This window comes from Chamaea fasciata, unplaced genomic scaffold (genome assembly GCF_029207755.1).
Source record: "Chamaea fasciata isolate MVZ Bird 193981 ecotype frontalis unplaced genomic scaffold, bChaFas1.0.hap1 SCAF_9, whole genome shotgun sequence".
Lineage (NCBI taxonomy): Eukaryota > Metazoa > Chordata > Aves > Passeriformes > Sylviidae > Chamaea > Chamaea fasciata.
Genome location: NW_027094094.1, coordinates 25,122,026 through 25,137,244, shown reverse-complemented (window position 1 = coordinate 25,137,244; position 15,219 = coordinate 25,122,026). Strand labels below are relative to the sequence as shown.

The 15,219-nt window shown below is 39.2% G+C and overlaps 2 protein-coding genes across 2 annotated transcripts in view; one reads left to right on the top strand and one right to left on the bottom strand.

Moving 5' to 3' along the window:
• The window catches only part of LOC136294101 (rap1 GTPase-GDP dissociation stimulator 1-like), a 29,788-nt gene that overhangs the window by 9,374 nt on the left and 5,195 nt on the right, over window positions 1-15,219 (top strand). The window contains 8 exon segments of the mRNA XM_066191551.1: window positions 3,244-3,354; window positions 4,206-4,328; window positions 4,487-4,616; window positions 6,170-6,294; window positions 7,437-7,562; window positions 8,285-8,428; window positions 12,012-12,146; window positions 13,743-13,868. Coding sequence (XP_066047648.1) covers window positions 3,244-3,354; window positions 4,206-4,328; window positions 4,487-4,616; window positions 6,170-6,294; window positions 7,437-7,562; window positions 8,285-8,428; window positions 12,012-12,146; window positions 13,743-13,868 — 1,020 coding nt within the window.
• TSPAN14 (tetraspanin 14) overlaps window positions 11,431-15,219 on the bottom strand; it is a 45,918-nt gene continuing 42,129 nt past the window's right edge. The window contains exon 9 of the mRNA XM_066191555.1: window positions 11,431-12,271. Coding sequence (XP_066047652.1) covers window positions 12,218-12,271 — 54 coding nt within the window. The 3' untranslated portion in view covers window positions 11,431-12,217. The remainder of the gene's footprint in view (window positions 12,272-15,219) is intronic.

The following is a 15,219-nucleotide window of genomic DNA, read 5'->3' as shown; positions in this document are numbered from 1 at the left end:
CGCACAAAACCTGGAACAAATCGTTCTGGTTTGCCTCTAAGTTCCACAGTCTCAACAATCTATTCCAGCATGGGATGAAACAAAATGTCAACACCCCAGAATTTTCCACAAAAGAGAAATAAATGCCCTTTTCTGGTCAGTTTTGGTCACAATCTGTGTATGTTCTACTGCTTTTACACATAAATAACTGTCTTAACAATGTCTGCTTCACTGCCCCTACAGAAGCATGGACTTAAACACAAGGAGCATGGAGGAATCAGTCCCAAGCTGGTTTAGTTAATCACGTTTTTATGGATAACAAGCATGATAAAATTCTGACTCCATGAGAAAAGGGTTCAGTATTTGAGCACTGTTATAGTTAAATGCTCCTTTCTGTGGGGTTTTTATAAGTAACTCTTTCATCAGTTACTGCTCATACTACTCATTTTAAAATACTACAGATTAAAACCAGAGGGATGTTTTACAAGGACTTGGTCTGTCATCATGCATATGGTGTTATTCTACTGATCTATCCCCTGGAGAAATGACAAAGCATGTGGATTTCTAGTTACCACTGTACTGACCCAAGGAATGACCAGTATAGACTGCCCCTGTTATTTGTGAAACAACTCAGTTGTGCTTCCATAGCTTTATAGAGCCTAATTAGAAACATATTAGGAAGGTATTTCCAAACATCACTATTGCTCTAATTAGAGAACCCAGTCTAAATTCCAACACATTTTGGGTCTTGATAAGATGAAAGCAGAGTTCAGTAGATAATTCCATCTTGAAGTCTCCTGATTTATTTCATGTTGCTCAATCAGCAGTTGTAGCCTTCTGCCCACTCCCATTAAATCTTTATTTAAGATCAAACCTTATTCAGCTGTCAGGTTGCTCAGGTGGTTTGTTTATTTTCTGGTTTTTGTGTAAAAAAGCTGCATTCTATTGTACTTCATTTACACCAAGTGATTTATTCAGCAATTTTTTGGCAGGACAACTGGACCTGATGAATCCAACCATTTTTCTAGAGATGGCAGCTTCTTTAAGGCACAAAAGCAAAACTGCTTTTAAATAACTGCTTTAAATTTTTTAAGCTAAATAATTTTTTCTCTCAATAGGCAGTAACAGCTTTTAATTATGTTATACTTCAAATCCCTTTACTTCATCCTCTTTCCAAAACAGCTCAGGACACTTCTGTTCCTCAGAGGTAAATTCCTGTATGCACTAAATTAATGTGTTTTCATTTTTAAAAAAATCTCACATTAATTATTGGATACATTAGGGACAGAGAATATAGTGAGTTCACTAAACAAAAATAAGATCAATTGTTAATCCTCATCAAATAATTTCTGAAGCATGACTCATGAGTCAGTGTTTTCAATGAAACCGTTTATAAAGCAGAAATTCAGTTTTACCAGAGTCTTGGTAACATCCTATATTATATCTTACTAAACATTAGCTACTTCAAGACATCAGTTTTCCAGCAATTTTTCTTACATTAATTGCAGCCATTTTAGGCCTTTCTGTTTTCAGAAAGTAGATGGAGGAATCTTCACATTGAAAGGACAGAAGATGTCGAACAAATCAATAAAATAAGTGGTAATCAACCGTCAGAATTGGACGTTATACTACAGAGTTTATAAGAGATTAAAAGGTGATTCATCAAATCATTAACTGTGAAACCCAGATTATCACTGAGATCAACAACAGCAACAATAAAGCTAGAAGCAGTAAGAGTGGGATGAGTTTATAAAAACAGTTGCAAGGAATGTGAGAAATTAAGGTGCAGAAGTCTAATCTCTGTACAGGTAAACTGTGCCGAGGATTATAGTAAAGCACAGAAATACTCAACACAGACATGGTGAAAAAGCACAGCCTGACTTTTGTGGAGGTAAGTAATGCTCAACCTCTCTCTAAAGGAGCTGGTAAGAAGGTCAATAAAGGAGATACTGCTAGCACATTTCAATTTCTACAAACTTTTCAATAACCTTTATCTAAGTTATCTTGGGATATGAGAGATGATTATCTGATGAAGCCTGAAGAGCTGAATAAAGGCTGCTTTTACAACAGGAAGCCAAAATTATTAGAGGTTACCTTTGCTGGAACCTGTGCAATTCAATATATTCACAAATGACCTAGAAATAGCAGAATGGTAAGGAGTTTTTTTATTATTTAGAGTACTCAAAATTGACTGTAGAGAATAGCAGAAAAATTGTATCATCCTGTGTGACTTGGGATAAAGAGGCACATCAAGCTCAGTGTCTGCAAATGCAAAACAACCTACACAGGGAAAAGATGGCCAAATTATAAATTATGGTGGAGTTTAAGTTAACTCCCACTGCCTGGAAGATAAGAGATTTTGATTAACAGGGAACAAAACAAAACATGACAATCTCTGTCTGAATCCCAGTCCACCTGACTCTTGAGAACATTTTCAAATTCTAGATCCTCATGAAGAATAAAAGTGAGCTGGAAAAATATTCTGTAAATACTAAGCAAATTGGCAGAGGAATTACAATGAAGGACTATAATAAAAATCCATCTGATTATGACAGACATGGAAGAGCAAATAGTGAAGATAATTCCTTTCTCTTACTACAGCAACTCAAAGACCATCAACTTTGACCTTTTTGGTAAATATTTTAAAACAAAAGGAAGTATCTTCCTCTTACAACAGTAAAATTGAGGAACTTAATGCCACTGTGTGATGTGGAGATAAAAATTCTTAATTAACTTATACAGGTAAAAAAAATCAAATAAAAGTTGATCAACATGCATTAGATATACATTGATGTAAATACTAGGTATGTTTCTAAAGGCCAAAGTCACCAGAAACAAAGGGAGAAGTATTTTACCTCTTCTGTTTCTTGCATTCTTGCTGGGCCTGCTACTGGCCACAGCCACAGTAGATACTCAGTCAGTTGAGCTGCAAGAACTGTCTTTATGATAAACAGGTATTTAGAAATGACAGGCTTGATTTGGGTCCTGTAGTTATTCCTCACTCCTCCCCACCTCAAACTCTGCCACAGTCATTATGTGTTAATTTCTGTTTCCAGATAGAATTTATCCCTGCACAAGAGCATGTGCTGTCTGAGAAGCGACCAAGCCTTTGACCTCATGCTTTGGGAATAAATGAGTATGTTAGGATCTTGACCCTTCAGGAAATTATTTTGTAGTAAGACATTAGCACTGAAAAGAACTACCACAAGGAACTCAATATTTTCCATGCTGGCTCACCAAAGTTTTCTATCCCATTCTGTTTAGAAACCCTGAGTAAGCACCTGGAATACCTTGGGCTTTGTGGAGATGACACAGAAGCTGAAGATCAGATCCTTGAAAGTTTGAATGGCATTCTCCTGGCTATTACTGAAGATAGTTAAGTATCACTCTGGATCACTAATTAACCCTTTGCACAATTCAAAAGAATTCATGGCAGGTTTTCTTTATTGTGATAATCCGTATTTCAAGTGATTGCTGCTGGAACTATAGCTGTCCTCAGGCTGTGTTGCTTTCTTTCTCTCTTTTCTTTTCTCTCTGTATAAAACTCACAAAATTACCTGTGACCAGATAAAGTTACTGGTCACTAAAATATCAAAAGCTCCAGAGAAATTCCAGGTCTAATATTCTATTTACTACAGACACCTAGGATTAATTTAGGGTGACCCTATCAGGTCAGGCATTTTAAAAGTAGTTTCTAGTCTACTTAAACAAAAGTCCCTAAAGCCTTTGCACATTCTCCTAAACTCACATAGACCTGCATTTATTTGAGTCTCCTAGCAGATGGTGATTTACTACCTCCAGGACAGCTGGCCATATTTTTGATGAAAAAGGCTAAGAGAATTGTCTGTTCTAATTGCTAGTCTGATAAAAGCTGCTGTGCCCACCTACAGAATTAATTGCTAGGCCATTCCTCAGGAATAGCATCTTAATCCCTGACTTCCCATGCCTTACACAGGTATCCTTTTATAGTCAGAGAAGATGAAACTGTTTTCCTCTTTGCTTTGCTTCCCCTGCTTCAATTCAGCATGAAGCAGAGTAATCAGCTGGAACCACATTTGCTGCAATTCAAGCCCATATATTCACTCTCAGACAGCCTTTAAGAACCTTGTTCAATCAGAAGCTTGGATCCCACAGATACCCGCTCAGAAGTCCGGGAAACAAAGGAGAATGTGAATAAAACAGCTGCAAACCTACTGCAGGTATTGCTAACAGTCTTATCATTGCAGAGCAGAGATCCTTCCACCTACTCCGAGGGAGTGGGATCTTCCCAGCTTTAGCAAAAATCCTGAGGGGCAATCCAAGATGTGCAGTGAAAGCAGCCCACGTGCTTTCAGAGATAGCCAAAAATGGTAAGTCACGCTCAAATATTACTACAAGGCATCTTGCAGCACATTATCTTCATGTTTTCACTCTTGAATTTTGTTTCATGGCTACCAGCTACTGCTATTGCAATTGTTTTATTCCTAAATGGCAAAAGCCTGGCATTCCCTCTCTCTTATCTCCGCAGAGGAAATGAAGGAACCATGCATTGAAGCAGATTTGGTTCCAACACTGATTCCTTTGCTGGAGAGCACAGACCAAGAAATGCTGCTCCATGCTGGGAGGGCCATTGGTCGGATCTGTTATGATAACCGTAAGTATCCACGGAAGAGAATCTGCTTTTCCCTGGCTCTAAGGCATTATAATCTGTAACTCATAATAACATTATGAGACCTGAGCACATCATGCACTTCAGCCTTCAGTTAGGTATGCAATTCACAGAGCTCACAGACACGTAGCTGAATGCACCCCGAGCACTGCCTGAACTCTGGGTTCCTTCCCATTTTTAACTTCAAGGTGGCACGTCTCTGTCAGAACTGCTTTGAAATGACAAGAGGAGCAGATATCATAACTAATTTTGCAGACTTGCCTTGGGTCCAAATCCTAAATGGCTGGACTTCTTCCAAAGTAATAAGAACATCTATAAAGCAAAGCACTTGCTTAAAATGTGTGTTAGGAAAAAAGAGGTTTTAAAAAAATACTGAGATATTTATCAATGCATGGATTAGTCTTCTCTGAGGACCACTGCTTGCACGCAGGAGATTTTTGTGCTCCAAATTGCCTGGACACCAACTTGCTTGCTGGTCTCACAAGTTAAGCAATTTTCATTTTCTTGCCCGAAACAGTTTAAGGGTTTCTTTTTATCTTTGACTCCCAGACTGACCACAATATTTATTACTACTGAAAGTAGTATGAAAATTTTCACCCAGTATCTCCTATCCATTTCCCTCTGCCTTCAGCCTCCCTTCTCTAATCCTTCTAGTGTGGATCTGCACAATTCTACTTATAAAGTTGTGGGTTTGCCTTCTTCACTGTTCTTACGAAACCCAAGCACAACGGTACCTGGTATAGATTCCACTGAGCTCCCTGTGAGTTACATGTATTCACCAGGGAGTGACACAATGGTTTAAAAAAGCTTTTCCCCACAATTACATTCCCAGCTCATGCAACTCCTGTACACAGCATTGCTGCAGCATATGGCCACCCTGCACATCTGCTTCCCTGCTGGCAGAGCACAGCCCCAGCACAGACTTGCCAAGACAACTGTGACGTGCTTTAATAAATCCTCTCACTAACACAGCAATAAATGAATCAAGGAGAAGAAAAATTAACTTCACCAATTGCCTGTCTGAATTCCAATGGCCTATGCTTCAACAGCACCAGAGCCTTCCTGGTGTCTGCCATGCACTCTGTCACCCAAGCAGCAGCCCAGCTCTCAGCAAGACACTGCTGCAAAAGCAGTGCCATTGAGCTGTTAAGCAACCATCACTGTCCAATTCTGTATCTTACAGTTCTCGGCATCCTCAAAATCATTCCAGATAGTAAGCTTTCATTCATTACAAAATAAGCTACAAAAAGAAAGAAAACAGTTATCAGGGTTTTCCTCAGCAAGCCCATGTGGATAGACATAGTGGTTTAATACCCGAAGTGAAAGTCAAACCAGGAGATTTTGAAAAAATCTGTCCCAAACTAGCATTTCCTCCACACACATATTAGCCTGAAGCCACCACAGAAATGCTTTACAAATTCTAACAGCATGAGAAAGAACCAGACTCCCTCGCTGCTGAGCACCTCAGTTGGACCCTTTCCACTGATGTAATCAGTTCCTGATTTAATCGCCTTTAACACCTGTGCTTTGCTGAGCAGGCAGCCTTCAGGAAGAGCTGGTGAAGGTTGGAGTAATCCCATCACTGGTCCGGATATTAACTGACTATGCAGAGAGTGAACCACTTGTCCACGTTGCTCTGTTGGCCTTGTACAATCTGGCAGACCTTGGTAAGTAAGGTCCTTTTAAAAAGTTTTTCGAAGTTTTTGCATCTTAGAGCAAAATGTCATCTCCACACTGTCACTGCCTTTCCATTCCCATAGGTTTGTGGGCCTTGCTTGTTTTCTCCTTTGTTTTTGGGGTGGTGTAGGGGTGGTGTTTGGGCTTTGTTTTTAAAACACTACTGATACCTATTCAGGAACTGGCCACAGTATCTGGACTGGAGAAATAACTACTCTTTTATGGAGTACCAGCAATTACTTATATTACATTAAAACAATTAAGTTTTAACAGCCAGCTTTTGACTCCAAATGAAGAGATAGTATAACTTCATATGATAAATTGACAGTTTCAACTACTTCGTTTTTGGTACATTAAAAGCTTGCTTATTACAATTTAATTTCTATTTGATATTTAAGTTTCTATACCTTACCAAAACAGCTTCCATTTTCATCTACACAATTTTCAAAGCAAACGCATCTCCACCAATTTAGAATATATTTGCCATACTTTACACAACTTGTGAGTAGTAATGGAAGAAAAAGATCAAGTACTAAATTATTACCACTCTCTATTTATGGTCTGCCTAAAATTTGATCTACTGCTTCAGCATTTAGGAGGATATGCAGGGAAGGGGACGTGACGTCACATTGTCACATTATTCTCTATTATATCTATTCCCTTATTATATCTGTTATTTTATTTAATACCATATTCAATTGAAATGTATTCTATGTCAAACAGTGGCAAGCTTTTGCTAACATACATCTTGCAGATGTTTAGGATCCCAGAAAGACTCAAAGCACCTAAACAAGGTAAAAAATATACTACTACAGCAAACTGACACATCCCAATTGTTATATTAAATAATCACACTACAGATGGATTTGTACAAGTCAGTGAAATTAAGCCAGGATTTGACACCTATGGGGTCTACAGAAATTACTGAAAAAGTTAAAAGACTTGGGGGAAGAAGGGATAGAGTACTGCTGTCTCAGTGCTGTCCAAAGAAACAGCAGAGTCTACAAGAACTGTGTTCTTGTAGAAAAAGCCTTCAAAAACAGTGTCTAATTACTTCAGATCATAGGGAGGTATCTTTAAACATTCAATCAAATTTTAAAAATTGAAAATCCTGACTTTATCACATACACAGATTCAGCCAAGGAAGCTCTAAGCATGACAAAAATTGCTGAACAGCTGGTGAAACAACTGAGGAGAGCAGAGAGCCATGAGAGGTTAGAAATTGTCTTTGAGGTCCTGCAAGCACTTGCAGAAAATGGTAAGGCTCCTTTTGGTCTGGGTGGAACTGGGGGGAACTGGGTATTGTACTGGCTTAAGCTCTGGGTTCCAAGTTTGCCATGGGATCCTGCTAACAGAACCAGCAACCCTTTCAGGAGAAATAAGTCCCAAGAGCATGCAAGATCCTGGCCCAAACAACACTGGGACAGGTGAGACAACAAGGAAAGGAGGAAGAGAGTATCATTCCACTGCATTTCAGTAGATCCAAATGACAGCAGACTCAAACTGACACTCCACACTGGGTAAGAGAAAAGGAGCAACACAGATATTTTTTTTAATTTTAAATTAAACTGGGTACCAGTTCAATCACTGTTTGGGCCATTTACTTAAGAGCTGGACTCACTGCTCCTTGTGGATCCCTTCCAGCTCAGAATATTCTGTGAGTCTGTGAAGAAGCACACTCTAAGCAGCAGAGCAACAACACCAACACTGCTCCACTAAAAATATCTAGATGTCTGACAGATTTTAAAGACACAAAAGCTCATGACTGGCAACACAAGAAATGTCAAAGACCAATGCAGAAAGCTTTGCTCATTCTGCCTTCGTGTCATTCTAGCTCCAGAAGGCTCTTAAAAAAAAAACCAAAACAGTGACTGCATCTGAAAAACAACTGGCTAAAGTCCAAGGATTTTGCTTTCTAGTTTGAAATGCTTCCACAAAGAGCCGAGGAGCTTTTAATGTGCTTTACTGTGATCTCTGCAGATGCTCTGAAAGTGCAGTTGGTGGATGCAGGTGTGCCAGAGGTGCTGTCTGAGATCCTGCTGAGGCTCCAAGGCAGTTCACAAACTGAAGATGCGTGCATTGTGAAGGCTGCATCAGATCTCATTGTCTCCCTGCTTCTTGGAGGTAAAAAAGGGAATTTTTTACAGGCCATATTACAGGCCAGGTACATAAAGAATCAACATCCAGAAGTTGCCTTCTCTGTTGGTTTCTTTTACTTAACAGGGACCCATGCACAAACTCTTCTATCATCCTTGCAGGAATTCTTCTCGGGCATGACACTTTCCATTTCTATAACCCAGTACTGGTGCCTAACAGCAACTTAGTTTATACTAATGCTATGCTATATTTTTGGCAATACAGATTAAAAAATAAAATATCAAGAACTGGTCATTTACACTGCATCCCACCACTCTCAATCCCAAAGCAAACAACAACATAAAGGTCTTAAATTATTAACCTTAACAACAAACTAAGTCATCACTGACTGACAGAACAGCTCAGTTTGGGGCTAATGATAATCAGATATGAGATATTCTCTATTTCTCAGAACACAAACAGGTACATGCAGAAAGTTTTTGCTAAGGGCTGTGGCACCATCTCTTAGAACACAGATACTTGCACCATATCCAGACACTTGCAGGTAAGAAGACAGGGGCAAGGCTTATTACTAATTTTACAAAAGAAATGGTAAGGCTGGTTATTCTCTACCCTTCAAAGATGGAAAGCCACTGTTTGTGAGTGCAGAGGAAACCAGCACAATCAGATGTCACTACTCTCTGGTTCTGTTCTCAATCTGTTACTTTCTTTTCTGCAGACTAGAGACTGCCATGCTTTTAAGGAACAGATGCTAGTGATACTATAATCATTTGGGGGGCATAATCCTGAAGGAAGGGGTGATCAGGCATGCAAGCTTTTGCCCATTTCCCTGAACCACATTTTATTAGAGGGGAGACTCTGGAAATACTTAATGGAAAATATATTTGTTAGAAATAAAATAATAAAATAAAACAAGACCAAAAAAAACCCCAAACCAAAACCCACAGAAAAACCCCCAAACAAACAAAAAAATCTCACGGAGTGACTGCTGTTTTAGGTTTTAAATCACTTTTAGGAAGGGAGGGTTACTCAGACATGGGGGTGGGGAGGAAGGGATGAAATTTCAAGCCATTTTATATTGCAATTCCTATTATAGAAAGCAATGAGCCTTTATATTCTGCAGAGGGAAAAAGATTCTTATGAGCAGACTCCTGGAAAGCATGCTGGGCTCAATCAACCAGCAAAAGATCCCCACCACAGTGCCTGTCCTTTCTCACTGATAGCTACTGTGCTGGCTTCAAACTCAATTAACCAAATTGCTCAACTTTCTGCATTAATGGGTGCTTAATTATTAGAAAAGATTCCCCCCACATCTGTCTGAAGGTTGGTTTTTTGGGGTTTTTTTAAAGCAAGCTATCATCCACATCTCTTCACCTCACAACCTTTCTAGACTCCCTTTCTTCCTTGCCTTGCACGTTGTTCTGAATGAGCCATTGTGCATCATGGCTCCACAAAGGGCACAGAAGTGCCCCCAGTGCCTTTAACTGGCTATTTCAACTTACTCAGCTGAATGGATTGCTTTGTCACTGGCTCCTCTCCCCCATCTTCCCCACAACAGCATTAGATGTTTCATGTGCAAAAAGTGAATAATCCCTCTCATGCCTCAATATGTGCCACTGATGTATGCACAGCTTTTAATCTGAGAGAAAAAAAAATCCTATGGAAATCTGTTCTCAGCATCAAATGACTTCTAGGCAGTGAAAAGATGACAGACAGCTTTTGCAGCTATGAAAAGTGGCTGCTCCTATCAGACTTTAACTATGAGCCATTAAATTGAATGTTCTGCTGCTATCCAAGAAAAACTCCATAGGAGAGAAAAGCAATTTGGAGCTCTGTGCCAATCAAAGTAAGGCAACCACTAATGGGCCCTGCCTATTTGCACTTTACTACACCAGGAAAAAAAAAAAAAAAAAGCTCTTTCTTCAGTTTGAGAGGTGGGGGGAGGAGAGAAATTAGGTTCAATTAAGGTTAGTCTATATGAAGATCAAAGTATTTTCCCTATAGAATTTTATCAGGCCAAAAGAGGTGACCTATTTCTATGGAACCTGTTCCTAAAGAGGGCTGGGCAATTTTCCTCATATACTCTGATCTCCAAAGATTCAGACTAGGCAAGAGAAGACTTCGAGAATGACAAGCAAAACCATCAGCTTTAGAGAATGTACGCATAAAATGGTATCAAAAGATTTTTGTGTGAGTAGAATTCCAACTATTTCACAGACTGACAGCTCCCTCGTGAAAATATCCAATTACATTTTACAAGCATTTGACAAATTCCTATCTAATATATGTAAGAATACAGGGGAAAAACAGGCTACTAAGTGAAATGTTAAGAGATGAAAAGAATAATGGGATGTGTTCAAAAGACAACAGGAGTGTCTACGACTTTGAGGTGGAAATAACATCCAAACCAGCAAAGATGTTAAAATTACTAAGGCCCTTTTCACATGCTATACATGCAAAAATTAGAAGTAGAATGTAGACCTCAGTCTGTAAATTCTGTTAGAACCATGAGAAGTACGAAAGCCACTTTTGGCCATGGATTTGCATGAGGTGTATATAGTTCCAAGGACAACTCTACTCCGGATGAATGTGTCTTTCTACTTAGTGTTCACACTGCTTTGCCATTTTTAACAAACAGCTTTCACAAGGTAAGAGCACAGGAATAAGGAGACGTTCGTGTGTCAGGCATATACTTCTCTTGAGGCATAATTAGCTGCATAAAGCAAAATACAGAACATTTTCTTTATGGCATCTTCAAAACACTTCCTTTAGAAAGGATGCCACCTGTAGTATAGAGGGTTTCCTTTTGCCCTTTAGCAGAACTTTCTCATTTCCTAACAAGGTGAGCTAAGCAGCTTCTGAAAACAGAGCTGCCACCTGTACAGAGCAAGTTCCCAAAGACAGGAGGAGAGATCCAGACATGCACAGACAAAATAATGCAGAGCATTGTGGTGGTTTTTTGGAATATACAAATCTACTCTTTCACTGGGATTAAATAAACTCCAGGTCAACTCATATTTTCTGAGCTTCATGTGAGTGCAATACAATTAGACTTCTCATTTCAGACAGTGAGTTTCTCCAAAGAGGTAAGAAAAACCAAGCTCTGGTTCTTTTAGGGAATAGTTAATGACAATTTATTTCATAGAAAACAAAGAATAACAGCAGTACAGAACTAGTAATCAGATTTGTCATTAGTGGGTAACATCTCTGGTTTCACAATAGTATCTTTAATCAGTAGAATAAAAAAATTATAGGAGTTTTAAAGCTATCCTGGTGAGAAATAAAAACTGCCACTGGTATTCTACTACATGTATAGTGGGAAAACAGCAGCACTGAGGGGGAAAAAAAGGGACTGGAGAATCTATGGTTTTGAATTTGACAGTGATTTTCCCTTAAAAGCCCTCTCGAGCTAAGCTCCATAGGAATCTGTGTCAGCATCAGCGTACAGGTAGCTGATGCTCACTTCTCTCTAAAGAGCTGAAGGTTGCAAAAAACAATGCAAAAACTACAGTCTTGATCTTAGCAAGACATGAAAATAGCCAAGGCAAGGACTCCCTGAATTCTGAATTTGCATCATTTGTGTCTATCGCTGCTTCTTACCTCTCTCTAGATGGCAACTGTCTGAGAATGTTCCAGCTGGGAGTCATCCACCAGCTCCTGGATCTCCTGGAGAAACATGTCCAGAGTGGGGACACCTCTGTTCAACAGGCTGCTCTCAGTGCACTGCAGAGCCTCGCTGTCCCAGGTACAGGCTGAGCACAGCTGGCTGAGTGCCCTTCTCTGTACAGATGGGTCACCCCTGCAGCTCTGTCCAAGTCACAAACACCAGTCCCTTGTGCTTTGAGGGGCAATTGACCTTTTCCCCCTCCCCTGCAGGAACATATATTTGAATAATTCATCAGGATTTCTTCATCTACATAATGAGCTTAAATATAATAAAGTGTAATCTCATTAGCAGCTGCTGAAAGAATTTCATATTAATAGCACACAGCAGTTCAAGACAAAAGAATCAGAACAGGGTTCATAGTTTAAAATACAGTATGGGGTGGAGACACCTGGTAGGGATGTCAAATTTTCATTCTATGAAGCTAACATTCATTCATATTACACAGAATCAGTGTATCTTAATATTCTTTGAAGCTGCATTTTAAAAAGCTCAACTCAATTACAAAATATCAATATAGAGCATTGTCATTAGCTGTTCATTTATTCAAGTCTATTACAAACCATTTTAGATGTTTCCAAGTGTGTGAACACTTAAAATACTACTCTTACAATATACTTTTCCTCATTAATTCATAAAAATATCTGTAACCCATCTGTAATATCTATTAGATATTCTCTAACAGAAATGCAACACTTCTAGAAACACAAATTCCATAATTTTCAACAATATAATCTGCTACCTGCAAAAGAAAAAAGACACAGAGTGGAAATCCATACCCATAAATTAAATATAGGTCAACACTTGGAAATTGACACAGAAGAACTCTTCAATTCAAGTATTGATCTTAAAAGAGAACAGATGGTTATAAAAAAATTGAAAAAGTCATTCTGGTCTAGTATAAGGAGTCAGTCTGTGCCACTGAAAAACAAGGACATTAAGAGCAAGTTACTTAATAGGGTGTGCTTCTCAATTTGCCCAATAAAAGGATGAAGGGATGTAACAGTTTTCTCCCTCATTTCACTGTCCAATCTTCCTCACCGCTCCCCCAAAAATATATGCAGAAGATGGGAAAAAAATTGCTCTGGAGGAAGCAGCTTTTGGTAGCACAGTTAAGCAGTATTAAGAGTCCTTCCAGACAAGCTTCTGATTATTACAAGGGATTTACTGCACCGACCACTAGAGCAAAGACACAAAAATGGGGAGGAAAGCACAGAAACAAAGGCATGAACAGGGGATCAGTGAGCTCAAATGCAAGAAGAAAATCCATTTTCAAGAAATATGGCTGAGTAAATCACTTCTGCCCCCCAGTTCAGTTAAGACAAGCCAGCACATAACAGGCTTCCTCAAGTGACTGGGCAAGTGGATGGATAATCTATTACAACTAGAAAAAGGAAGAGAAGCAACAATACTGTGTTTTATGTACTTTGTTCTGGGCAGGGCTAAGATCAGAAGTAACCAGAACTACCCAAGAGCAGTTTCTATGAAAGTTTTACCCCAAAAGAAAAGTCTAAACAGTCAGGTAGTCCTGATTTAATTTCTGAGCTCCCTAACAAGGGGACTTTTCACTAGAAGCCTAACAGAGCACACAATTCACAACAGTTAGGTCTTATCTACATTTTCAGATGCTTGTGCCATTGCTGAGCTTCACATCAAGATTTCTTTTCCCTTTTCTAGTTGTCAGCAAGGTTCAGATGCTGGAGGAAGGTGTTGCAGAGCGGATTGAGGCGCTCCTAAGGTCAGAGAGTCCTCCTGTGCAGTTTAAACTCCTCGGAACCCTGCGGATGTTAGCAGATGGCCAAGGTAGGCACCTGCCAACCCCCACTGGGATCAGCTGTGAACTCCCCTCCTCTCTTACCCTGCTAAACAAGACTCAGGGCTGAGTGTCCTGCTAACCTAATTCCACTCAATCTGGAGAGTTTCCAGCAGAGATTATTGCCAGAGGCTGCATGCTTTCCAGACTGCCCCAGTTGGCCTCAGAGGTGGTTGAGAAACAAACCACATGGAACGAATCCGCAGCAGTCAGTGAGAGTGGGCAAAAGCCTAAAAAGAAGATGTTTTTTCACCAGAGATACAAAATGAGTATGATGAAAAAGAGCTAGGTTTTAGTGTCAAATCACAGGATAGCAAATCAATAAAGAACTAGCGAACATAAAAGGAATAAAGGGAGCTGGGGTGGAGCAAGACAGGAAAAAATAATTTCTACCACTCCTTCTATACATGTTGCCAGTTTTATCTTGCTCATGTGCTCAAATGTTGAATTTACTTTGCATGTTAATGTTCTGGATTATCTACTTGTACTTCATTCAGTTTAACACAAAGAGGGGTATGCAAAAGCAACAATAATCTTGCAGTGCCCACCATTGCATTTTGAGAAACATGCACAATGTCAGAATTACATTAAAGATATACCTCAATGTCTTAATTTATTCTTAGGCTTTCTTAGCTCTTACCAGACCGTGACACAAAAACAAGCATTGTGTGGTTTGGTACTGCCCTCCACATTGCCAGGGCAGCTGCTCTAGAGCACTAATCACTGGTGATTCCTTGATATGCAGGAGTATCATAAATTAAAACCAGAATAGTTACGACCATTTTGTGATGGGAAGTGAAAACTGACATAGGACAATTAGAGACATCACTTCATTGGCTATATCATAGCGAATAACCTCACTCTGCTACATTCCGTGCTCCACTCCACGGCACTACTGCAGACACCACTTAAGATGAGAACTATCTGCATCTTTTATAAAATTAACATGCATGATAGAAAATTTAGATCTAGTCCTTATATTAATTTGCACTACGTCCAGTCCAGTGAAAAGCTGCCTTCCCTTACATTTCACTGTGGTAGAAAATGAACATTGCAAGATACATAGAAACCTAGCATCATCTTCTTCTGAGGCTTTGAAGAAATCATTGTAAGGTCATTTCTCTAAAGTTATATCTCAGTTGTGACAGGGCATTTAACATTTAAAACTGAGACATCACAGTAACACAGATCTAAATTATCAAACACCAAATTATCTTTATTTCCTTTACCAGCCCTAATACAAAGTTGGAATTTGGCACAAGGCACAACTTCTAAATCTGAAGCAACATAATTATCAAAATGCAAAGTAGAATAAATTTTTTAGGAGACTCAATGTTTATC